At 38.5% G+C, this 27,969-nt stretch overlaps 1 protein-coding gene across 6 annotated transcripts in view; it reads right to left on the reverse strand.

Annotated features, from left to right (window-relative positions):
- The window catches only part of UPRT (uracil phosphoribosyltransferase homolog), a 42,909-nt gene extending 19,181 nt beyond the window's left edge, over positions 1-23,728 (reverse strand). For 2 of the 6 annotated variants that reach the window (XM_030847186.2, XM_060292844.1), the window contains exon 1: positions 23,225-23,728. In XM_030847186.2, coding sequence (XP_030703046.1) covers positions 23,225-23,604 — 380 coding nt within the window. In that variant the 5' untranslated portion in view covers positions 23,605-23,728. Of the gene's footprint in view, positions 1-3,338; positions 3,448-23,006; positions 23,127-23,224 lie in introns of those variants that run through there. The other 4 variants (XM_060292848.1, XM_060292846.1, XM_060292847.2 and 1 more) reach the window with 4 other exon arrangements.
- Between the last annotated feature and the right edge of the window lie 4,241 nt (positions 23,729-27,969).

The raw sequence follows: 27,969 nt of genomic DNA on the forward strand, positions 1-27,969 counted from the left end.
ATTGCTACTCCAGCTTTCTTTTGCTTTCCATTTGCATGGAATATCTTTTACCATCCACTATCAGTCTGTATGTGTCTCTAAGTCTGAAGTGGGTCTCTTGCAGACAGCGTATATATGGGTCTCGTTTTCGTATCCATTCAGCCAATCTGTGTCTTTTGGTGGGAGCATTTATTCCATTTACATTTAAGGTAATTATCGATATGTATGTTCCTATTCCCATTTTCTTAATTGTTTTGGGTTCGTTGTTGTAGGTCTTTTCCTTCTCTTGTGTTTCTTGCCTAGAGAAGTTCATTTAGCACTTGTAAACCTGGTTTGGTGGTGCTGAACACTCTCAGCTTTTGCTTGTCTGTAAAGGTTTTAATTTCTCCATCAAATCTGAATGAGATCCGTGCTGGGTAGAGTAATCTTGGTTGAAGGTTTTTTCTACTTCATCACTTTAAATATGTCCTGCCAGTCCCTTCTGGCTTACAGAGTTTCTGCTAAAAGGTCAGAGGTTAACCTTAAGGGGATTCCCTTGTGTGTTATTTGTTGTTTTTCCCTTGCTGCTTTTAATATGTTTTCTTTTTATTTATTTTTTGACAGCTTGATTAATATGTGTCTTGGCGTATTTCTCCTTGGATTTATCCTGTATGGGACTCTCTGTGCTTCCTGGAGTTGATTAACTATTTCCTTTCCCATATTAGGGAAGTTTTCAACTATAATCTCTTCAAATATTTTCTCAGTCCCTTTCTTTTTCTCTTCTTCTTCTGGAACCCCTATAATTCGAATGTTGGTGCATTTGATGTTGTCCCAGAGGTCGCTGAGACTGTCCTCAGTTCTTTTCATTCTTTTCTCTATATTCTGCTCTACAGTAGTTATTTCCACTATTTTATCTTCCAGGCCACTTACCCATCTTCTGCCTCAGTTATTCTGCTATTGATCCCATCTAGAGTATTTTTAATTTCATTTATTGTGTTGTTCATCATTGTTTGTTTCATCTTTAGTTCTTCTAGGTCCTTGTTAAATGTTTCTTGTATTTTCTGTATTCTATTTCTAAGATTTTGGATCATCTTTACTATCATTATTCTGAATTCTTTTTCAGGTAGACTGCATATTTCCTCTTCATTTGTTAGGTCTTGTGGGTTTTTATCTTGCTCCTTCAACTGATGTGTGTTTTTCTGTCCTCTCATTTTGCTTATCTTACTGTGTTTGGGATCTCCTTTTTGCAGGCTGCAGGTTCATAGTTCCCGTTGTTTTTGGTGTCTGTCCCCAGTGGCTAAGGTTGGTTCAGTGGGCTGTGTAGGCTTCCTGGTGGAGGGAACTAGTGTCTGTGTTCTGGTGGATGAGGCTGGATCTTGTCTTTCTGGTGGGCAAGTCCACGTCTGTTGGTGTGTTTCTGGGTGTCTGTCGACTTATTATGATTTTAGGCAGCCTCTCTGCTAATGGGTGGGGTTGTGTTCCTGTCTTGCTAGTTGTTTGGTATAGGGTGTGCAGCACTGTAGCTTGTTGGTCGTTGGGTGAAGCTGGCTGCTAGTGTTGAGATGGAGATTTCTGGGACATTTTCGCCATTTGATATTACGTGGAGCTGGGAGGTCTCTTGTGGACCAGTGTCCTGAAGTTGGCTCTCCCACCTCAGAGGCACAGCACTGACTCCTGGCTGCAGCACCTACAGCCTTTCATCCACACGGCTCAGAATAAAAGGGAGAAAAAGTAGAAAGAAAGAATTAGTAGAAGTAGAAAGAAAGAAAGAAAGAAAGAAAGGAAGAAAGGAGAGAGGGAGGGAGGGAGAGAGGGAAGAAGGAAGGAGGGAAGGAAGGAAAAAAGAAAGAAAGAAGATAAAGTAAAATAAAATAAAGTAAGATAAAACAAAAGAAAGTTATTAACGTAAAAAATAACTATTAAGAAGAAAACATTAAAAAAAAATGGACAGATAGTACCCTACAACAAATGGTGGAAGCAAAGCTATACAGACAAAATCTCACACAGAAGCATACACATACACACTCACAAAAAGAGGAAAAGGGGAAAAAATCATAAATCTTGCTCTCAAAGTCCACCTACTCAATTTGGGGTGATTTGTTGTCTAAAGGAGGGAAGGAAGGAAAGAAAGAAAGAAGATAAAGTAAAATAAAATAAAAATAAAATAAAGTTACTAAAATAAAAAATATTAAGAAAAAAATTTTTAAAGAAGGATGGATAGAACCCTACGACAAATGGTGGAAGCAAAGCTATGCAGACAAAATCTCACACAGAAGGATACACATACACACTCACAAAAAGAGGAAAAGGGGAAAAAAATCATTAATCTTGCTCTCAAAGTCCACCTCCTCAATTTTGGATGATTTGTTGTCTATTCAGGTATTCCACAGATGCAGGGTACATCAAGTTGATTGTGGAGCTTTAATCCGCTGCTTCCGAGGATGCTGGGAGAGCCTTCCCTTTCTCTTCTTTTTTCTCTCAGTTCCCGGGGCTCAGCTTTGGATTTGGCCCCGCCTCTGAGTGTAGGTCGCCGGAGGGCATCTGTTCTTCGCTCAGACAGGACGGGGTTAAAGGAGCAGCTGCTTCAGGGACTCTGGCTCACTCAGGCCGCGGGAGGGAGGGGTACGGAGTGTGGGGTGAACCTGCGGCGGCAGAGGCCGGCGTGATGTTGCACCAGCCTGAGGCGCGCCATGCGTTCTCCCGGGGAAGTTGTACCTGGATCTCAGGACCCTGGCAGTGGTGGGCTGCACAGGCTCCCCAGAAGGGGCGTGTGGATAGTGACCTGTGTTCACACACAGGCTTCTTAGTGGCGGCAGCAACAGCCTTAGCATCTTATGCCCGTCTCTGTGGTCCGTGCTTTTAGCCGCGGCTCACGCCCGTCTCTGGAGCTCCTTTAAGCAGCGCTCTTAATCCCCTCTCCTCCCACACCAGGAAACAAAGAGGGAAGAAAAAGTCTCTTGCCTCTTCGGCAGGTCCAGACTTTTCCCCGGACTCCCTCCCGCCTAGCCGTGGTGCACTAACGCCCTGCAGGCTGTGCTCATGCCGCCAACCCCAGTCCTCTCCCTGCACTCTGACCGAAGCCCGAGCCTCAGCTCCCAGCCCTGCCCACTCCGGCGGGTGAGCAGACAAGCCTCTTGAGCTGGTGTGTGCTGGTCCACTGATCCTCTGTGCGGGAATCTCTCCACTTTGCCCTCTGCACCCCTGTTGCTGTTCTCTCCTCCGTGGCTCCGAAGCTTTTCCCCCTCCGCCACCCGCAGTCTCTGCCCACGACGGGGCTTCCTAGTGTGTGGAAACCTTTCCTCCTTCACATCTCCCTCCCAATGGTGCAGGTCCTGTCCCTATCCTTTTGTCTCTGTTTATTCTTTTTTCTTTTGCCCTACCCAGGTATGTGGGGAGTTTCTTGCCTTTTGGGAGGTCTGAGGTCTTCTGCCAGCATTCAGGAGGTGTTCTGTATGAGTTCTTCCACGTGTAGATGTATTTCTGGTGTATCTGTGGGGAGGAAGGTGATCTCGCATCTTACTCTTCTGCCATCTTCCAAAATCCCTAAGTCTGTATTCTTTATATATAAATACTCCCTAAACTCAGAAAACTCTATCCACACACCTACACATAGACAGCCCATTTAAAACAGGCTTTATGTACTGTGGTTTTCAAATGAAACTATACTAATAATATTACACTTTCACCTTTCATTTCTATAATTAACCTTCACAACATGCTTGTCAAAGAAGTAAAAGTCAGCGAACTACCAAGAAAAAAGAAAAAAAGACTGACGCCTACTTCCCCATTCGCTAGACCTACATAAACTTGTCTAAGTAGCCAGAACACAGTTTTTCAATAGGGAAGATAAGTCTGGATTTGTCTTAAAGAAATATTCAATAGTATATCTTGAGAACACATCTGAAATGTTTGTCTTTAATTTTTAAACAGTTACACAAATATATTACATAGAAAAGTTAGGTTAATTGATCAGAGTTGCCCAAATTCATTATTTTACTTTAGAAACAGACATTGTAACATCTTCACACTCTCCTCAAAAGTATCAGCATCATCTGATAACTTCTGGATGATAAGCACTTCTCTACATTCCAAAAAAGGTACACACTATGAGAACCTAATGTGAACTGTTATCTCTTCATAGCTATTTGACTTCCAGTTAAAGCAGTCACTGCTCCAGGTCATCCCACTACAAACAGTAATTACTAACTTATCCCCTGATGTTTTTGACAGGCTTCAGATGGACACTGTTTACTTAAATCAATTTAGAAATTAAAGTACAGTTAGAATACAGTAAGTGGGTTGCATTCCTTAAAAACCCACAGTCACACCGCACGGGTTTGTGACCAGGGGCTGTCGCAGTCCTCATTCTGGGCTATGGTTTTATGTTTAAATTATCCACATCAATCAGCAGCATCATTTGGGATTTCTGAGCAGACACTTCAAGCACAATTTCTGGACTGAAGGGGCGAAAAATGTCTGACACCAATGCAAGCTTACTCCGTGCTGCCAGAGCAGGCAACTTAGACAAAGTAGTGGAATATCTCAAGGTGGGCATATACATCAATACCTGCAACCAGCCGTGTGGATGAAAGGCTCTTGGTGCTGCAGCCAGGAGTCAGTGCTGTGCCTCTGAGGTGGAAGACCCAACCTCAGGACACTGGTCCACAAGAGACCTCCCAGCTCCACATAATATCAAATGGCGAAAATCTCCCAGAGATGTCCATCTCAACACCAACACCCAGCTTCACTCAACGACCAGCAAGCTACAGTGCTGGACACCCTATGCCAAACAACTAGTAAGAGAGGAACACAACCCCACCCATTAGCAGAGAGGCTGCCTAAAATCATAATAAGTCCACAGACACCCCAAAACACACCACCAGACGTGGACCTGCCCACCAGAAAGACAAGAACCAGCCTCATCCACCAGAACACAGGCACTACTCCCCTCTACCAGGAAGCCTACACAACCCACTGAACCAACCTAACCCACTGGGGACAGACACCAAAAACAACGGGAATTACGAACCCACAGCCTGCAAAAAGGAGACCCCCAAAACAGTAAGATAAGCAAAATGAAAAGGCAGAAAAACACACAGCAGATGAAGGAGCAAGATAAAAACCCACAAGACCTAACAAATGAAGAGGAAATGGGCAAGCTACCTGAAAAAGAATTCAGAATAATGATAGTAAAGATGATCCAAAATCTTAGAAATAGAATACAGAAAATACAAGAAACATTTAACAAGGACCTAGAAGAATTAAAGATGAAACAAGCAACGAAGAACAACACAATAAATGAAATTAAAAATACTCTAGAAGGGATCAATAGCAGAATAACTGAGGCAGAAGAACGGATAAGTGACCTGGAAGATAAAATAGTGGAAGTAACTACTGCAGAGCAGAATAAAGAAAAAAGAATGAAAAGAACTGATAACAGTCTCAGAGACCTCTGGGACAACATCAAACGCACCAACATTCGAATTATAGGGGTTCCAGAAGAAGAAGAGAAAAAGAAAGGGACTGAGAAAATATTTGAAGAGATTATAGTTGAAAACTTCCCTAATATGGGAAAGGAAATAGTTAATCAACTCCAGGAAGCACAGAGAGTCCCATACAGGATAAATACAAGAAGAAACACAGCAAGACACACATTAATCAAACTGTCAAAAAATAAATAAAAAGAAAACAAATTAAAAGCAGCAAGGGAAAAAAAAAAAGCAGCAAGGGAAAAACAACAAATAACACACAAGGGAATCCCCATAAGGTTAACAGCTGATCTTTCAGCAGAAACTATGCAAGTCAGAAGGGACTGGCAGGACATATTTAAAGTGATGAAGGAGAAAAACCTGCAACCAAGATTACTCTACCCAGCACGGATCTCATTCAGATTTGATGGAGAAATTAAAACCTTTACAGACAAGCAAAAGCTGAGAGAGTTCAGCACCACCAAACCAGCTTTATAGCAAAGGTTAAAGGACCTTCTCTAGGCAAGAAACACAAGAGAAGGAAAAGCCTTACAATAACAAACCAAAACACTTAAGAAAATGGGAATAGGAACATACATATCAATAATTACCTTAAATGTAAATGGACTAAATGCTCCCACCAAAAGACACTGACTGGCTGAATGGATACAAAGACAAGACCCATATATATGCTGTCTACAAGAGACCCACTTCAGACCTAGAGACACATACAGACTGAAAGTGAGGGGATGGAAAAATATATTCCATGCAAATGGAAAACAAAAGAAAGCTGTAGTATCAATTCTCATATCAGGAAAAATAGACTTTAAAATAAAGACTATTAGAAGAGACAAAGAAAGACACTACATAATGATCAAGGTATTGATCCAAGAAGAAGATATAACAATTGTAAATATTTATGCACCCAACATAGGAGCACCTCAATACATAAGGCAAATACTAACAGCCATAAAAGGGGAAATCGACAGTAACACAATCATAGTAGAGGACTTTAAAACCTCACTTTCACCAATGAACAGATCATCCAAAATGAAGATAAATAAGGAAACAGAAGCTATAAATGATACACTAAAAAAGATGGACTTAATTGAGATTTATAGAACATTCCATCCAAAAACTGCAGAATACACATTTTCTCAAGTGCTCATGAAACATTCTGCAGGACAGATCATATATTGGGTCACAAATCAAGCCTGGTAAATTTAAGAAAATTAAAATTGTATCAAGTATCTTTTCCGACCACAATGCTAGGAGACTAGATATCAATTACAGAAAAAGACCTCTAAAAAATACAAACACATGGAGGGTAAACAATACAGTACTTAATAACGAAGTGATCACTGAAAAAATAAAAGAGGAAATCAAAAAATACCTTGAAACAAATGACAATGAAGACACGACGAACAAAAATCTATGGGATGCAGCAAAAGGAGTTCTAAGAGGAAAGTTTATAGCAATACAATCCTACCTTAAGATACAGGAAACAACTCAAATAAACAAAGTAACCTTGAACCTAAAGCAATAAGACAAAGAAGAACAAAAAAACCCCAAAGTTAGCAGAAGGAATGAAATTATAAAAATCAGATCAGAAATAAATGAAAAATAAATGAAGGAAATGATAGCAAAGATAATAAAACTAAAAGCTGGTTCTTTGAGAAGGTAAACAAAATTGATAAATCATTAGCCAGACTGATCAAGAATAAAAGGAAGAAGACTCAAATCAATAGAATTGGAAATGAAAAAGGAGAAGTAACAACTGACACTGCACAAATACAAAAGATCATGAGAGATTACTACAGGCAACTCTATGCCAATAAAATGGACAACCTGGAAGAAAAGGACAAATTCTTAGAAATGCATAAACTTCTGAGACTGAACCAGGAAAATATAGAATATATGAACAGAAAAATCACAAGCACTGAAATTGAAACTGTGATTTAAAATCTTCCAACAAACAAAAGCCCAGGACCAGATGGCTTCACAGGTGAATTCTATCAAACATTTAGAGAAGAGCTAACACCTATCCTTCTCAAACTCTTCCAAAATATAGCAGAGGGAGGAACATTCCCAAACTCATTCTACGAGGCCACCATCACCTTGATACCAAAACTAGACAAGGATGTCACAAAGAAAGAAAACTACAGGCCAATATCACTGATGAACATAGATGCAAATATCCTCAACAAAATACTAGCAAACAGAATCCAACAACACATTAAAAGAATCATACACCATGATCAAGTGGGGTTTATTCCAGGAATGCAAGGATTGTTCAATATATGCAAACCAATCAATGTGATCCACCATATTAACAAATTGAAGGAGAAAAACCGCACGATCATCTCAATAGATGCAGAGAAAGCTTTTGACAAAATTCAACAACAATTTATGATAAAAAGTCCTGGAGAAAGTAGGCAGAGAGGGAACGTTCCTCAACATAATAAAGGCCATGTATGACAAACCGACAGTCAACATCGTCCTCAATGGTGAAAAACTGAAAGCATTTCACTAAGATCAGGAAGAAGACAAGGTTGCCCACTCTCACCACTCTTATTCAACATAGTTTTGGAAGTTTCAGCCACAGCAATCAGAGAAGAAAAGGAAATAAAAGGAATCCAAATTGGAAAAGAAAAAGTAAAGCTGTCACTGTTTGCAGATGACATGATACTATACATAGAGAATCCTAAAGATGCTACCACAAAACTACTAGAAGTAATCAATGACTCTGGTAAAGTAGCAGGATACAAAATTAATGAACAGAAATCTCTGGCATTCCTATACACTAATGATGAAAAATCTGAAAGTGAAATCAAGAAAACACTCCCATGTACCATTGCAACAAAAATAATAAAATATCTAGGAATAAACCTACCTAAGGAGACAAAAGACCTGTATGCAAAAAATTATAAGATACTGATGAAAGAAATTAAAGATGATACAAATAGATGGAGAGATATACCATGTTCTTGGATTGGACGAATCAACATTGTGAAAATGACTCTACTACCCAAAGCAATCTATATATTCAATGCAATCCCTATCAAACTGCCACTGGTATTTTTCATAGAACTAGAACAAAAAATTTCACAATTTGTATGGAAACAAAAAGACCCCAAATAGCCAGAGCAATCTTGAAAACGAAAAATGGAGCTGGAGGAATCAGGCTGCCTGACTTCAGACTACAGTACAAAGCTACAGTAATCAAGACAGTATGGTACTGGCACAAAAACAGAAACATAGATCAAAGGAAAAGGACAGAAAGCCCAGAGATAAACCCACACACATATGGTCACCTTATCTTTGATAAAGGAGGCAAGAATGTACAGTGGAGAAAGGACAGCCTCTTCAATAAGTGGTGCTGGGAAAAGTGGACAAGTACATGTGACACTATGAGATTAGATCTCTCCCAAACACCATACACAAAAATAAGCTCAAAATGGATTAAAGACCTAAATGTAGCACCAGAAACTTTCAAGCTCTTAGAGGAAAACATAGGCAGAACACTCTATGACATAAATTGCAGCAAGATCCTATTTGACCCACCTCCTAGAGAAATGGAAATAAAAACAAAAATAAACAAATGGGACCTAATGAAACTTCAAAGCTTTTGCAGAGCAAAGGAAACCATAAACACGACCAAAAGACAACCCTGAGAATGGGAGAAAATATTTGCAAATGAAGCAACTGACAAAGGATTAATCTCCAAAATTTATAAGCATCTCCTGCAGCTCAATAACATAAAATCAAAAAACTCAATCCAAACATGGGCAGAAGACCTAAATAGACATTTCTCCATAGAAGATATACAGACTGCCAACAAACACATGAAAGAATGTTCAACATCATTATTCATTAGAGAAATGTAAATCAAAACTACAAGGAGATATCATCTCACACCAGTCAGAATGGCCATCATCAAAGAATCTAGAAACAATAAATGCTGGAGAGGGTGTGGAGTAAAGGGAACACTCTTGCACTGCTGGTGGGAATGTGAATTGGTACAGCCACTATGGAGAACAGTATGGAGGTTCCTTAAAAAACTACAAATAGAGCTATGATATAACCCAGCAATCCCACTACTGGGCATATACCCTGAGAAAACCATAATTCAAAAAGAGTCATGTACCAAAATGTTCATTGCAGCTCTATTTACAGCAGCCCGGAGATGGAAACAACCTAAGTGTCCATCATCGGATGAATTTATAAAGAAGACGTGGCACATATATACAATGGAATATTACTCATCCATAAAAAGAAACGAAATTGAGCTATTTGTAATGAGGTGGATAGAGCTAGAGTCTGTCATACAGAGTGAAGTAAGTCAGAAAGAGAAAGACAAATACCATATGCTAACACATATATATGGAATTTAAGAAAAAAAATGTCATGAAGAACCTAGGGGTAAGACAGGAATAAAGACACAGACCTACTAGAGAATGGACTTGAGGATACGGGGAGGGGGAAGGGTAAGCTGTGACAAAGTGAGAGAGAGGCTCTCTCACTATATATATAGTGTATATATATATACACACTGCCAAACGTAAGGTAGATAGCCAGTGGGAAGCAGCCGTATAGCACAGGGATATCAGCTCAGGGCTTTGTGACCGCCTGGATGGGTGCTATAGGGAGGGTGGAAGGGAGGGAGATGCAAGAGGGAAGAGATATGGGAACATATGTATATGTACAACTGATTCATTTTGTTATAAAGCAGAAACTAACACACAATTGTAAAGTAATTATACTCCAATAAAGATGTAAAAAAAAAAGAGGAAATCGACAGTAACACATTCATAGTAGGGGATTTTTACACCCCACTTTCACCAATGAACAGATCATCCAAAATGAAAATAAGTAAGGAAACACAAGCTTTAAATGATCCACTAAACAAGAAACACTTAATTGATATTTATAGGACATTCCATCCAAAAACAACAGAATACACATTTTTCTCAAGTGCTCATGGAACACTCTCCAGGATAGATCATATCTTGGGTCACAAATCCAGCCTTGGTAAATTTAAGAAACTTGAAATCGTATCAAGTATCTTTTCCGACCACAACGCTATGAGACTAGATATCAATTACAGAAAAAGACCTGTAAAAACTACAAACATATGGAGGCTAAATAATGCACTACTTAATAACGAAGTTATCACTGAAGAAATCAAAGAGGAAATCAAAAAATACCTAGAAACAAATGACAATGGAGACACGAAGACCCAAAACCTATGGGATGCAGCAAAAGCAGTTCTAAGAGGGAAGTTTATACCAATACCATCCTACCTTAAGAAACAGGAAAAATCTCGAATAAACAAGCTAATCTTGCATCTAAAGCAATTAGAGTAAAAAGTACAAAAAAATCCAAAGTTAGCAGAAGGAAAGAAATCATAAAAATCAGATCAGAAATAAATGAAAAAGAAATGAAGGAAACGACAGCAAAGATCAATAAAACTAAAAGCTGGTTCTTTGGGAAGATAAACAAAATTGATAAACCATTAGCCAGACTCATCAAGAAAAAAAGGGAGAAGACTCAAATCCATAGAATTAGAAATGAAAAGGGAGAAGTAAGAACTGACACTGCAGAAATACAAAAGATCATGAGAGATTACTACAGGCAACTCTATGGCAATAAAATGGACAACCTGGAAGAAATGGACAAATTCTTAGAAATGCACAACCTGCCAAAACTGTATCAGGAAGAAATAGTAAATATGAACAGACCATCACAAGCACTGAAATTGAAACTGTGATTTAAAATCTTCCAACAAACAAAAGCCCAGTACCAAATGGCTTCACAGGTGAATTCTATCAAAAATTTAGGGAAGAGCAAAAACCTATCCTTCTCAAACTCTTCCAAAATACAGCAGAGGGAGGAACACTCCCAAACTCATTCTACGAGGCCACCATAGCCTGATATCAAAACCAGACAAGGATGTCACAAAGAAAGAAAACAACAGGCCAATATCACTGATGAACATAGATGCAAAAATCCTCAACAAAATGCTGGCAAACAGAACCCAACAGCACATTAAAAGGATCATACACCATGATCGAGTGGGGTTTTTTCCAGGAATGCAAGGTTTCTTCAATATACACAAATCAATCAACGTGATACACCATATTAACAAATTGAAGAAGAAAAACCATATGGTCATATCAAGAGACGCAGAGAAAGCTTTTGACAAAATTCAACACACATTTATGATAAAAACTCTCCAGAAAGTAGGCATAGAGGGAAGTTTCCTCAACATAATAAAGGCCATATATAACAAACACACAGCCAACATCGTCCTCAATGGTGAAAAACTGAAAGCATTTCCACTAAGATCAGGAACAAGACAAGGTTGCCCACTCTCACCACTCTTATTCAACATAGTTTTGGAAGTTTCAGCCACAGCAATCAGAGAAGAAAAGGAAATAAAAGGAATCCAAATCAGAAAAGAAGTAAAGCTGTCACTGTTTGCAGATGACATGATACTATGCATAGAGAATCCTAAAGATGCTACCACAAAACTACTAGAGCTAATCAATGACTTTGGTAAAGTAGCAGGATACAAAATTAATGCACAGAAATCTCTGGCATTCCTATACACTAATGATGAAAAATCTGAAAGTGAAATCAAGAAAACACTCCCATGTACCATTGCAACAAAAATAATAAAATATCTAGGAATAAACCTACCAAAGGAGACAAAAGACCTGTATGCAGAAAATTATAAGACACTGGTGAATGAAATTAAAGATGATACAAATAGATGGAGAGATATACCATGTTCTTGGATTGGAAGAATCAACATTGTGAAAATGACTCTACTACCCAAAGCAATCTATATATGCAATGCAATCCCTATCAAACTACCACTGGCATTTTTCACAGAACTAGAACAAAAAATTTCACAATTTGTATGGAAACAAAAAAGACCCTGAATAGCCAAAGCAATCTTGAGAAAGAAAAGCGGAGCTTGAGGAATCTGGCTCACTGACTTCAGACAATACTACAAAGCTACAGTAATCAAGACAGTATGGTACTGGCACAAAAACAGAAATATAGATCAATGGAAAAGGATAGAGAGCCCAGAGATAAACCCTCGCACAGATGGTCACCTTATCTTTGATAAAGGAGGCAGGAATGTACAGTAGAGAAAGGACAGCCTCTGCAATAAGTGGTGCTTGGAAAACTGGACAGGTACATGTAAATGTATGAGATTAGATCACTCCCTAACAGCATACACAAAAATAAGCTCAAAATGGATTAAAGACCTAAATGTAAGGACAGAAACTATCAAACTCTTAGAGGAAAACATAGGCAGAACACTCTATGACATAAATCACAGCAAGATCCTTTTTTAACCACCTCCTAGAAAATGGAAATAAAAACATAAATAAAGAAACTGGACCTAATGAAACTTCTAAGCTTTTGCACAGGAAAGGGAACCATAAGCAAGACCAAAAGGCAACCCTCTGAATGGGAGAAAATATTTGCAAATGAAGCAACTGACAAAGGATTAATCTCCAAAATTTACAAACAGCTCATGTAGCTCAATAACAGAAAAACAAACAACCCATTCCAAAAATGGGCAGAAGACCTAAATAGCGATTTCTCCAAAGAAGATATACAGATTGCCAAAAAATACATGAAAGAATGCTCAACATCATTAATCATTAGAGAAATGCAAAGCAAAAGTACAATGAGATACCATCTAACACCAGTTAGAATGGCCATCATCAAAGAATCTAGAAACAATAAATGCTGGAGAGGGTGTGGAGAAAAGGGAACACTCTTGCACTGCTGGTGGGAATGTGAATTGGTACAGCCACTATGGAAAACAGTATGGAGGTTCCTTAAAAAACTACAAATAGAACTACCATATGACTCAGCAATCCCACTACTGGGCATATACCCTGAGAAAACCATAATTCTAATAGAGTCATGTACCAAAATGTTCATTGCAGCTCTATTTACAATAGCCCGGAGATGGAAACAACCTACGTGTCCATCATCTGATGAATGGATAAAGAAGATGTGGCACATATATACAATGGAATATTACTCAGCCATAAAAAGAAACGAATTTGAGCTATTTGTAATAAGGTGGATGGACCTAGAGTCTGTCATACAGAGTGAAGTAAGTCAGAAAGAGAAAGACAAATACCGTATGCTAACACATATATATGGAATTTAAGGCAAAAAATGTCATGAAAAACCTAAGGGTAAGACACGAATAAAGACACAGATCTACTAGAGAATGGACTTGAGGATATGGGGAGGAGGAAATGTAAGCTGTGACAAAGTGAGAGAGTGGCATGGACATATATACACTACCAAACGTAAAATAGATAGCTAGTGGGAAGCAGCCGCGTAGCACAGGGATATCAGCTCGGTGTTCTGTGACCACCTAGGGGGTGGGATAGTGAGAGTGGGAGGGAGGGAGATGCAAGAGGGAAGAGATATGGGAACATATGTATATGTATAACTGATTCACTTTGTTATAAAGCAGAAACTAACACACCATTGTAAGGCAATTATACTCCAATAAAGATGTAAAACAAACAAACAAACAAACAACAACAAAAAACCCACAGTGGTCTGCAATATCCACATCTATATCCCTTACACTGTTAACACTAGAGTTTCATAAAACAGATATTTATTTGTTGGATCAATTGAGTTGCACATAATCTTTGGACCCCTACTTTAGGCCCAACACTGGACTAAAGTATGTGTTAATAAAGATGTTTTAATGTAAACCAGACCCCAGGTCTTATTGACTCCATATGCTTTGTTTCAAATCATAACTCTATACACTTTTGTCTCAAAACCACTTTTAAAAAAAATCTATCATACTGGAAACAAAGTTTTGAAAGAGATTTTAATCATCTTGTATCTGATAACTGTCCCAAATAATATCTAATGCAAAATTATCACAAAGCAACACACACACTGACACACATCCCTGGAATATTCTAAAATATATTCAAATATTTAAACAGTGAGATCCAGGTGCTCATAATTCAGAGCATAGAAATCTAACTAATGTTAAGCAGAGTATCTTTTAAATTGTGCAAACCCCATATAGGATTAACAATGCAGACCTAACCATATCTGAGAATATACTTTTCTTGACACTCCCCCCAACAAATGTGTCACACATCTATAGTAACAAAATGAAAGCCAAAGGTAGCCATTTTTTAAAAAAATGATCTTCACACAGAAACAACAAAAGAATGAGAATCATACCAGAAGCCAAATCCTCATTTTAATGTGGATTTGGTAAACCAGACTCTTCCCTACTTAAGACTGTCTATAAAGCACTTTAAAATTTCCAGAGAGGCTATAGCAATTGTATATTTATATATTTTAAGACACGTACATCTCATAGCAAACCCCAACGAAGATGAAATCAAGAGAAATCTCTGACCTTTCTTCCAAAAGGCTAATAGGTATTTACTTATCATCCATAACATATGGAACTATGAGAGGAATGTCTTTATAATATTAAAAAATTAAGACTTCAAGTAGAGATCCTCTCCCCTCTTCTTACTAGATCTCACTACTACTACTGCTGCTGCTGCTATTACTACTACCACCACCACCATCACCACCACCATCATCACCACCACTAGAGGGATTCTCTAGTGTGTTGGAAGACATCCTCTCCTGGGGCAATTACACTTCAATTTCTACAGCAGAAACTTCCATTTGATCACTATCTGCTACTTCTCTCTATTCAGAATAAACTTGACAACCTCTCCTCTTCTTTTATAAAGAAAATTCATTTAATAACTGTACACACACACACACACACCCAAGTGTACAAGATCTATTTAAAAGGCTTTTCTTAAAAGGTCCAAAAGTTACAGCAGGTACGTAATATTATACATATATTACTCCCTTCGTTCCCACAGCTCATCATTTATTAAAAGCTTCTTTGGTGCCAAGTATTAAGCACTTTTCGTGCATTACCTGGTCTAATCCTCACATAATCTTAAAAGGTAGATTCTATTCTTACCACCTCTTTAGTGAAGAAAGTAGTGAGGCTTATAGAGGTGAAGTATTCCAAGGTTCTTCCCAGACTGAAGCTCTCTTAAGTCCCTGAGTAAAGCCATTATCTATATTTTGCTCTAATAAGGGAACGTTTACTAAAAGGTAACCAGTTTTTAGGTGTATTTTAATGAGATTTCTCTCCCTGTCAATCAGACTGGCATGTACATACAATGCAAATAATGAAATAAAGAGACTGGCCGGCACATAAAACATCATTAAAATTTTCCTTCTCAAGATAGAGAAGCTGCTATTATAATGTGGCTTGTAAAGAGTATGTAATTAAGGTTAAAACAAGAATACACCCTTTTCAAATGATTAAATTAAAACCTCTGACTCATAACTTAAAAAACAATTTAATTTAAATCCAAGTAGTACTGAATTAGGTGTCATTTTTTTCTCTAAATATTTTTTTATTTCCTCTTTGATTTCTTCAGTGATCTCTTGGTTATTTAGTAACGTATTGTTTAGCCTCCATGTGTTTGTATTCTTCACATTTTTTTCCCTGTAATTTATTTCTAATCTCATAGTGCTGTGGTCAGAAAAGATGCTTGATACGATTTTAATTTTCTTAAATTTACCGAGGCTAGATTTGGGACACAAGATGTGACTTATCCTGGAGAATGTTCCGTGTGCACTTGAGAAGAAAGTGTAATCTGCTGTTTTTGGATGGAATGTCCTATAAATATCAGTTAAATCCATCTGGTCTATTGTGTCATTTAAAGCTTCTGTTTCCTTATTAATTTTCTGTCTGGATGATCTGTCCATTAGTGTAAGTGAAGTGTTAAAAGTCCCCCACTATTATTGTGTCACTGTCGATTTCCTCTTTTATAGCTGTTAGCAGTTGCCTTATGTATTGAGGTGCTCCTATGTTGGGTGCATATATATTTATAATTGTTATATATTCTTGGATTGATCTCTTGATCATTATGTAGTGTCCCTTCTTGTCTCTTGTAACATTCTTTATTTTAAAGTCTATTTTATCTGATACAAGTATTGCTACTCCAGCTTTCTTTTGATTTCCATTTGCATGGAATATCTTTTTCCATCACCTCACTTTCAGTCTGTATGTGTCCCTAGGTCTGAAGTGATTCTCTTGTAGACAGCATATATATGGTTTTTTTTTTTTTTTTTGCTGTATGTGGGCCTCTCACTGTTGTGGCCTCTCCCGCTGCAGAGCACAGGCTCTGGACGCGCAGGCTCAGCAGCCACGGCTCACAGGCCTAGCTGCTCCGCAGCATATGGGATCTTCCCAGACCAGGGCACGAACCCATGACCCCTGCATCGGCAGGCGGACTCTCAACCACTGCACCACCAGGGAAACCCTACATGGGTCTTTTTGTATCCATTCAGCGAGCCTGTGTCTTTTGGTTGGAGCATTTAATCCATTCACATTTAAGGTAATTATTGTTATGTATGGTCCTATAACTATTTTCTTAATTGCTTTGGGTTTGTTTTTGTAGGTCCTTTCCTTCTCTTGTGTTTCCCACTTAGAGATGTTCCTTTAGCATTTGTTGTAGAGCTGATTTGGTGGTGCTAAATTCTCTTAGCTTTTGTTTGTCTGTAAAGCTTTTGATTTCTCCGTTGAATCTTCAGGAGATCCTTGCCAGCTACAGTGATCTTGGTTGTAGGTTCCTCCCTTTCATCAAATATATCATGCCACTCCCTTCTGGACTGTAGAGTTTCTGCTGAGAAATCAGCTGTTAACCTTATGGGAGTTCCCTTGTGTGTTATTTGTTATTTTTCCCTTGTTGCTTTTAATAATTTTTCTTTGTCTTTAATTTTTGTCAATTTGATAACTATGTGTCTTGGCGTGTTTCTCCTTATCCTGCCTGGGACTCTCTGTGCTTCCTGTACTTGGGTGGCTATTTCCTGACCCATGTTAGGAAAGTTTTTGACTATAATTTCTTCAAATATTTTCTCGGATCCTTTCTCTGTCTCTTCTCCTTCTGGGACCCCAATAATGTGAATGTTGTTGCATTTAATGTTGTCCCAGAGGTCTCTTAGGTTGTCTTCATTTCTTTTCATTCTTTTTTATTTATTGGTTCCATAGCAGTGAATTCCACCATTCTGTCTTCCAGGTCACTTATCCATTCTTCTGCCTCAGTTATTCTGCTATTGATTCCTTCTAGTGTATTTTTCATTTCAGTTATTGTATTGTTCATCTCTGTTTGTTCTTGAATTCTTCTAGGTGTTTGTTCTTGAATTCTTCTAGGTCTTTGTTAAACATTTCTTGCATCTTCTTGATCTTTGCCTCCATTCTTTTTCCAAGGTCCTGGATGATCTTCACTATCATTATTCTGAATTCTTTTTCTGGAAGGTTGCCTATCTCCACTTCATCTAGTTGTCTTTCTGGGGTTTTATCTTGTTCTTTTTATCTCGTTCCTTGTTCCTAAATAGTCCTCTGCCTTTTCATTTTGTCTATCTTTCTGTGAATGTGGTTTTTGTTCCATAGGCTGCAGGACTGTAGTTATTCTTGCTTCTGCTGTCCTAGGTCTCATTTTTGAAAATGAGGATTATACACAAAGATTGTCTTTAGCATTGGGGGTGGGAGAAGTTAAGTCTGGGCATAAAGTTGCCAGATTTAGCAAATAAAAATACAGGACACCCAGTTAAATTTGTATTTCAGAAGTATGTCCCATACAATGTTTAGGATATACTAAGAAAAGTATTCATTGTTTATCTGAACTCAACTTTAACTGGGTGTCCTGTATTTATCTAGCAATCTAAGCTAAGGAGGAAGAACTAAATGGACTCAGTTTTAGCTCTAATATGTTCTTGGTTTTTTGTTTTGTTTTGTTTTTTTAAGCAACAGTTTAAAGGGAAGTAAAAAATATAAGCTTTTCTGGCAGGTTTAAACCAAAGGAATGTTTCACTTAGAGTTAATGTTTAGTGGAAGCTCTGAAAACACAAGCACTACTTCCATAGCTACTTTGTTATGTGATCATTAAAATAAAGAAGCTCTAAGCTCAGTCTGTCATTGTATACAGATGATTTATAAATGATTTTCCTCCTCCTTCCTTCCCCCTCAAAAAAAACAAAATGCAGTGAAGTACTTGCAGCAAACCTAATCTGATATGAAAACCAAAACAAACAACAACAAAAAAATGAAAATAGCTTTTACTACCTGCCAGGTGCATGTCATCAGGGCCACAGATCTTCAGCACCTTCTTAAGAATCTCATAAAATAGTGTCATTAATTATTTATTTGCACCTCAAAGCAGAGTTCAATGTAAACATTCGAGATCAGGTAGAAAAAGAAGAGAAGCTATCATTTTCCTTTAGAACCCAGGACTCAGTCATTCAAGTTGATTTATTAATTTTTATAATGATTGGAACATTAATTCCCCTATATGCCAGGTACTGTGCCAGGCCACACTTTCTTTCTGCCTCCCCAGAGTCCAGACTAGCTGGTAAGAGATTACTAGGATATGCCCAATAAATATTATAACAGAGGTATGTATAAAAAGTCGACTTCCTCACTCCTGGCCTAAAAGCCAGTTAGAAAATTCACATGGAAAACCAAAACCATGTCCGTGATTTATTGATAAATAACTTGTAGGTCATAGTGTTTTCTGTGGTGGACATTTTGGTTTTGTATAAGTTGAAGGGAACAGTTCTGAGATTCCTCCAGTCTCAGGGTGATACCAGGCCAGGTTCTCTAGGCTGGTTCTGTTTAGTTTAGAATCCTTGGCTCAGCCTACACCCTAAATCCAAAACTAGCCAAATCACCACGCAAGGGAGAATGGCCATTCTCCCGCAGGCAGTGGCCCAGCCTGAGCACAGCACAATAACCTGTGGTGTTTGAAAAGCTACAACTGCTCAGGTTCCACCCAAGACTACTCTACTACTCCACTCTAAGGATGGGTTCCAAAAAAAAAAAAAGACTCCCCAAGCAATTCAAATGTACAGCTTTGGTTAAGAACACTACCTAGCCAAATGACGCAAATCACATCAGGCTGTGCTCATATTAGGGCTGCACAGGATGTTCATCCATCCTGAGGTTAATTGTCTCCCCACCAGGTGACTAAAAAAAAAAAGTCACAAGAATGAATGTGTTCTTTCTTTAGCGCTATTTCATGGACTAAAATACTCTAAGATGGCTCAACTTTCATCCAAGCTGCCTGCTGAGGCCATGGTGAAACCCCTTTGAGGGCAAATATACAGGAAACATTCAATAGCTCATGAAACAGCTTTACTTTAATGTTTCAGAAAACGAAAGAAAACAAAAACTGGGGCTAGGAGATGATCTTTTAAATACACTGCACTGCCTTATATATGAGGTCATGAACTGTGTTCAAGGGAACAGTGCATTACACTCAGATTTTGCTGGGTTTAGTATATAAAGGAGGCAGAAAGGGAAGGATGTGTGGTTTAAATCCACTGCAACAACAAAAACTGCAAATGAAGCAGTCATTTCTTCCTGAGTTCATGAGTGACCCCTGTGTGACAGAGTAAATTATCTGATCATTTGATGTTTAGACTACTGCATACTCAAATAGAGAAAAAAACATTTCCTTGAAATTCAATAATACCACCAACATTTTATGCTGCAAATACAGCACATTTCAAAAAAATAAGTAAAAAGATATTTTAAATAAGTCCAATGTTCTCAATCTTGCCTGCTTTATGTATTTACAACAACATGCAGTTCTCTGGCTCAACCCCATTTCCCCATGCCAAAGTCAATTCAGAAAGCAATCCCTTCACTAGATAGACACTAAGGACCAGGAACAATAAAAGGAGTAACAAGTACTTCAATGGCCTCTATCATCAGACAGTTCCATAGTGCACATATATGATGTCACATCAAAATAGAGAAGAGCATAAGGGTACAAGGAAGACAGACTGATAACTGATGGCACCTTCCATAACTAGACCCCTGTAAATATAGCTCCTCTAACCACGAGCACTCCACACCAGCCCCGGATAAAACAGGTCCTGTTTGTGTGAGGGGATGCCAATTTTTTAAGATAAAGGAACAGAGGCCTCCATTAACAGATTTGATTAACAGAAACAAAACTAAAACTCTGTCTCCACCCTAAATAAGCATCAATTAGTTATTAAAAATTGTAATGAGTTTTTCTATTCTGTATCATAGCAGGATAAAAATAATCTAGGATCTCTCAGTGTTGTTTTTTAAAATAAGAATGTGCATTCTATGTAGTTAAATTCCTTTTACTGTCTCCCAAAAGCTGAAGAAACCAGCACTTACGGATACAATCTGAACCATGCACAAATCTAAACATAAAGGCTTGAAATGCCGTAAATATGCATACTGTTCACAGTTTACAACAAATGTTCATAGACAGTATCTTGTTTTAGCCTCCCAGGAGCTTCATGAGACATTAGGAACATCCTCATTTTACAAATGATAAAGCTGAAGCACAGAGATGCTAAACATCTTGCCTAAGATGATTCTGGATCCTGCTGTCTCCTCCCAAACTCAGAAAAAAAAAAAGAAAAAAAATATTTTGCTTACACCCAGGTTTACTACACCACCCAGGCTTTTCTGAGTAATGCAGTAAAATCAGGTATTAATACTGTCATATATGAATGCTGAATGTCATGCCCTCTCCAAGTTCTATAGCAACTGTTCACTTTTACATGGTCAGGAAGACCCCTTTGTGAAATCTAATGAAAGCGAAGGAATCCCCACCCCATAAAAAAGCACATATGCAAATGTTCATAGTAGCATTATTCATAATAGCCAAAAAATGGAAACCAAACCACCCAAATGTCCATCACCTGATGAATGGATAAACAAAATGTGGTATATCCATACAGAGGAATATCATTCAGCCAAAAAAGAAATGGTGTACTGATACAAGATGGATAAAGCTTGAAAACATTATGCTAAATAAAAGAAACTAGCCACAAAAGACCACATGTCATATGATTCTATTTACATGAAACAACCAGAATAGGCACATCAATAGACACAGAAGGTAGATTAGTGGTTGTCTAGGGCTCTTGGTGGGTTGGAGGGAAGTGGGGAGTGACTGCTCATGGGTGTGGGCTTTCTTGTTGAGCTGATGAAAATGTTCTAAAATTGTGTGGGTGGCTGCAAAGCAATAAACATACTTGAAAACCACTGAATTGTACACTTTAAAAGGTGTATTGTATGGTATGTAAATTATAGCTCAATAAAGATGTTATGGGACTTCCCTTGTGGTGCAGTGATTAAGAATCTGCCTGCCAATGCAGGGGACATGGGTTTGAGCCCTGGCCTGGGAAGATCCCACATGCCCATGGAGCAACTAAGCCCGTGTGCCACAACTACTGAAGCCCGTGCACCTAGAGCCCATGCTCCACAACAGAAGAAGCCACTGCAATGAGAAGCCCGTGCACCACAACGAAGAGTAGCCTCAACTCGCCGCAACTAGAAAAAGCCTGCATGCAGCAACCAAGACCCAATGCAATATTTTTGTATTTATTTACAAAAATAAATAAATTTTAAAAATACTAAAAAATAATGCTATTTAAAAAAATCATTTAAAATGCACATACAAATAACATTTCCCAGATAATTTCTGAGGGTTTGCTAAAGCCCAGAAACCCATCTACAGGTACAGCACAAGGTCCAAGACAGCACAGGTCCAAGACACAAAGTCAGTAACTCTTGCTCTATAGAAACAAGAATCATCCTATTTTCTTTGTTTTACAGATTAAGTCTTATTTCAGTTCCCCCCACCACAACTACCAAGCCTGTCTCCTACTTTTTAAGATCACTACTTCATTTATTGGTTCATGTGACCACAGTTTTCAATATTAATTCATTAAAAACCATTAAATACTTTCATAAATATAACTTTAACAGCTACAAAGAACTTTTAGTAATTGAATGACTACTGCTTGCAAGGCATAGTTGGAATTCAAAAATGTAAAAGATACTTCTGCCCTCAAGGAGCTTAAAATCTAACAAGTGCGATAAGAGCGAAACGAACAACAATACACAAAACAGAAGGTGAATCTTGCACTAAAAAGGCCAGGGAAGATCAGTGAGGAAGAATGATTGAAGGAAAGCTTCTTGGCAGAGGTGGACATTTAATGCTGAATGTTGAAGAGTAGGTAGGATTTGAACATGCAGAGGAGTAAAGAGAATTTGAGATGCGAGAAGTGGGGATGTTTCAGAATAGTTCCTAGGGACCACGAAGATGGGCCTTAATGTCAAGCTAAGGATCCTGACTTTGTTTGGTAGGCTCAGAGAAGCCAAAGAAGGCTGCTGAGTACGGTAGTTAGCGAATCAAAGCAGTATATTAAGAAGATTAATTGTTCAGTAATGTGTGGGTACACGTAGAAGAGAGAAATGGAGACAAGGAAACAAACTGGGAGTCTATTAAACAGTATGAAGTGAAAGGGCTACGCTCTCTGCCCTGTGTCTGTTCACGTGGTAAACCTACAACCCAGAAATGGTTACTGCCCACGAGAACAGGCACAGGGCAGATCAGCACGTTTACCTGACTGGAATGACTGAGTATTCCGCTCATAAGAGACAAAGAGGAAACAGGAGGTTACCTAAAATGCTTCCAAACTACACAAAGCGATGTTAAACACAGGTACTGGGAAAAAGGGTAGGAGGCCTGAGTCAAGTGACACCGTCCCGCAAAGAAAATGCCCTGCCGAAATCTCCAGACCAGCTTCCCTAGGCCAAGAACCTTCGCCCTTTTACTTCCAATCCCCGCCCAACCCCTGAGAGACCCTCCACCTCCCCTTCCCCTTCCGCTCTGGCTCACTTGTCCCGGATGATGGTCTGCAGCTCCCGGATCTGATCATTCATTGGCAGGAGCTTAAGCTGCGCCCCGATCTGTCGGGAGAGTTCGCAGTCCCCTAGGAGGGAGTCGCTGGCTGGCGCGTCAGAGTTGCCAGTGCCACCGTTGCTCTCTGAGTTGAGGGTGGCGCCGCCGCAGGCCTGTGAGTCCCGCTCAGCCGGTACGCTAGAAGAGCTTACTCTCCCCCTGAGGAGAGTCAGCTTGCCCGCGAAGTCGCTGTTTCCCCCGGCATGGTCCGGGATCAGTTCGCCAGCTTGCTGCGGCTCGGGGTTTTGGGTCGAGGCACAGTTTACTTGCTGGTTGTGACAGGGCATGGAGTCCAGACACCGTAACTCCGTGGCCATACACCAGGCACCAGGCCGTCCCCGACCCCTAAGGATAAAGGAGAGCAGGGAGAACGGACCAAAGCTCCTATGCTCTCCCGGTCGCCCCGCCTCCTCGCAACCTCTAACCGCCGCTGCCCTCTCACCCCTTTGGCCTCCACCGCTTCCCTTTCGCACATTACGTCCCGGCCCCGCCCACACCAGACTTACAGCCCGCCTAGACACTCGATTGGCTTTGCTCCCTGCCACTCTGCAGCGAACGGCTTGTTAACCCTTTGCGTTGCCCCAGCTGCGTGGGGATCCCACACCGAACTTGGCAGACAAGGTGAGGCCAGGGATATTTGGTTTCCGGGTCTCCCGGGAGCCTCTAGGGATTCTGCCTGCAGAACTTTGAGTGAGTGAGAGAGCCGGGAGAAAACTAGGGCTGGAGAGTGCTAAAATGATGACACACAAAGACCCATGTTTTCAGACTTTGTGTCTTGGCAGAAAAGTTAAACTTCAGTAACTGCATCTACTGTATGCTTGTCTGTGTAGCCCAAAAAGGAAGTTTAAAAATGCCTAGCAGCATGCTGAAGAGCCTGCCCTCTACTAGACTGTTGTACCAGCTGCAGCTTCCCAAGTGTGCTTGACTACTAGAGCTTTCCTTATCTTTATTGGTTGGACCCTACACTGTACAGTTACCATGAGGATTCTGACAGCATTTCAGATCCACTACCGCTTTGCTTCTTTTAAATACTTGGAAAGACACTTTTTTTGTTTGTTTGTTTGTTTTTAACGTGAGGATATAGTATAAAGGCTTGAGCTAAGAATGTCTAGGGCAGTGCTTTTCAACACCTTTGTGTGTTAGAACAATTATAAAGTTTGTTAAAATGCAGGTTATCGTGGCCTACCTTTGAGATTCTGATTCAGTAGATCTGAGATGGGACCCAAGAATCTTTATTTTTAACACGTAACCCAACAATTCTGATTTTTTTAAAATGGTACTTTTTGAGAACAGTGGCTTACAGGCTCCCTTTTTGAAGAGCTACAAAGTCAGAAACCTGCTAATTCTACTAAAAAATTATTGAGCAGTATTTAACAATTTCCCTCCCGTCTCTGGACTTGACTTTGTCCATCTATAAATGAGATGCATTAACTATTTGACCCCTAAATGTTCTTCCAATTTTGACATTCTGTAATTCTATTTTGCCTTCCAAAAGCCAATTCTTAAAATTCCTTGTTCCACACCGGAACATAACCAGCATATGCAGAGATTCAAACAAATATGAGTAACGGATAACAGGAATATCAAGGCCTTTGGTGAGACTTGAGCCTTGATCTGGCTCTCTTTTCCATTTTTTCTTTGTTTGTTTGGTTTTTGTTTTGGTATCAGTATTAATGGTATTTTTCTCCCTTTTTTCTCTCCCATATTCTCTGCTTTGTGTCTTACCCTCTAGGTCAGTACACTGTTAGCTGTAATTATAGAGAGTTTAAATTTGATTGGATGATAAAAATTGCAGCCTTAAACTGTAATCCCACTCATTTTTGAAAGCCTGTGCATCTTTTCTCCTAGCACACAATGTGACTCAAAGGATCTCTGGGTTTAAAAGCTGAATCTGATAACATGAAGTGGGCAGGAGCAGTTAAATGGCTACTTTGCCAATGAATACTCTAAGGAAAACAATGAAATACAATATTTTTCATTATCAGTACTTTAAATGCAGTAATGAATTTAAAATGGTATTGTGAGACATCCCAGGACCAAAACTGTACTGAAGTCATTTTTGTCTAGTGTTTCATCAGGCAAATGACCTTGTTCTCAGTGCCACAGAATATGAATTAGAACAGTACAACCACCAGTGTGTCTTGTGTTTTCACTCTTATAAGAAACACCCATGCATATACTTACCTATATTAACCAATAATCATTAGCAAATCTATTTATCTAGTCAATTTAATTATTTAAGATGCTATTGAAGTAAAATTCACTGATGATTAATGATAACACCTTAAATTTGGTGGTTTATAACCTACAAAGACCTTCTATACATTCTCAAAAAAAAGTTTGAGGATTACCAAGCCCTGTTTATAGATGATAACTATGTAATTCTTTTTCCTAAAGTGACTTCTCCAAGGTCACACATCCAAAATGGAGAAAAGCAGAGACAGAAACCCCAGTCTTTTCACTTTAAATCCAGTCTTTTTTACACATACCTACAGATTCATGAAATCATTTAGTTAACAAATATTGGTTGAGTCCTTACTATTTGCCAATCATGTTTCTAGGTGCTAGAACAGATACAAAGAAAAATGAATGAAGATCTTAGAATTCTCCATGGTTGTAGAGGGCATGGAGGTCATGGATAATATGGATCTTTGAAAACCAAAGGATAATGTTAGGCAGCATGGAAGCCTACGCTAAAGATACTAACAGCAGAACTGACAAATGTGAATATAGCTCTCTTGCTTCCCACTTTTTGATGGAGGTACAAAGCCAGATAAAGCAAAAAGCTGGAAAATTCTCCTGTAATAATTGAGATGACTATAAACTTCATTTTAGGTTTTGAGTTATAAATTTGAGATGATCCCTAAAAATTATGGGAAGCAGTAAACCAATTGCGTGTATCAGTAGATATCCTTCACATGCGTCTACACAGTGCCTTTACAAAACACTTTTATATAGGTTAGCTCATTCGACATTGTGGAGCAGTTGGCCTCAGTATTACAATTCCTGTTTTACAGGTGAGAAAATTGAAACTTAGGAGCCGAATTTATAGTCACATCATAAGTAGTAGAGTTAGGAGAAGGCAGAAGAGTTAATTTATTATTAAATTATTAATACTAAACTCTATTTTCCATGCAGTATGCTTTAGTTATCTCATTTAAGCCTTTCAACAACCTTAGGAGGTAGGCTCTATTTTGTTATCCCCATTTTATAGATAGGAAAATAGATGTAGTGAGATTGGGTATCTTGATAATGTCACACAGGTGATAAGTGCAGGAGCAGGGATTTGAACCTAAGTGTGATCAGGTTAATTTGTTTCTATAACCCAGGTCCTTAGAGTAGCCCAGGTTATATTCCTCTACTGTACACCATACTTTTTGCTTGTACTATATAGTATCTCACCTGCAATACCAGATTTAACCTATGAACCCAAAATTGTACTTTATGACTGAGCTGGGGAATTCCGATATAGTTTTCTATTAATGCTTAGCACTCTGATGAACTCCTTGACAATCCCTTCGTGCCATAAACTCCAGCAGTTCTCTAACTGAAGTTGACTTGGTGATGCTTACACCATTGCATTGTAATTTCTTGTGAACAAAAATCTATTAATTAAAAGAATAGCCAATGTTCTGAGAAAATAGTGTGATTCACTTTGCTTTCAAAATGAATAGCTGTATCACCTTTCAGATGTATACCTTACCTTTGTTCTGTGGTTCCCAATGATCTCAAAATGTCTATTTGGATATCTTTTCAGATATATATATCATTTCTTCTTTACCATTTACTCCCCATAGATTCAAAAATTTTTGAATCACTTTTCAAATACATATTTACAGCCTTATGAAGTTAGTTTACTTGTGAATACAAAACCTCTCCTGTAGATCTTAAACAATTCCTGGCAGATGTGTGGGGCAGGACAGGCAGATTTTGTATAAAAGATTATACCATCTTCTATAAAAGAGTTTACCTTGTATAAAAAGTATAAAAGAGAACCTGTAAAAATGATATATTAAGAACTGAGGTGTCTCCCTTTGTGTTTTGTTGATTTTTTGTATTGACATGCTTTGATTCCTTTCTATTCTTTTGTGTAAATTCTAGAGGTATTTTTGTTTTCTGGTTACCTTGGGACTTACATAAGATATCTTATAACAGTCTAACTTAGGTTGTTAACAACTTAAGTTCAATCACATACAAAAACTCTACATTTTAACTTCTCTCCCACTTTAAGTTACTGTTGTCACAATTTACATTCGTTCCTAATATGTATCTTTAAACATATTTTAGTTATAGCTATTTAAAATAATTTTCTCTTTTAACTTTTATATTTGAATTAAAATAGATTTACCTACACCATTACAGTAATAGTGTTCTTTATTTGCCTGAATATTTACCTTTACCAATGAGTTTAATATTTTCTTATGCTATCATGTTACTATCTAGCACCCTTTTGTTTCAACTTGAAGGACATCATTTAGCACTTTTTTTCCTGACGTATAGTTGACTTATAATATTATATTAGTTTCAGGTGTACAGTATAGTGATTTGATATTTTTATAGGTTATACTCCATATAATGTTACTATAAAATATTGGCTATTTTCCTTGTGCTGTACATTACATCCTTGTGTCTTATTTATTTCATAACTAGTAGTCTGTACCTCTTAATCCCCTTCACCTACC

The sequence above is a fragment of the Globicephala melas genome, chromosome X (genome assembly GCF_963455315.2).
Source record: "Globicephala melas chromosome X, mGloMel1.2, whole genome shotgun sequence".
In the NCBI taxonomy this organism is placed as follows: domain Eukaryota; kingdom Metazoa; phylum Chordata; class Mammalia; order Artiodactyla; family Delphinidae; genus Globicephala; species Globicephala melas.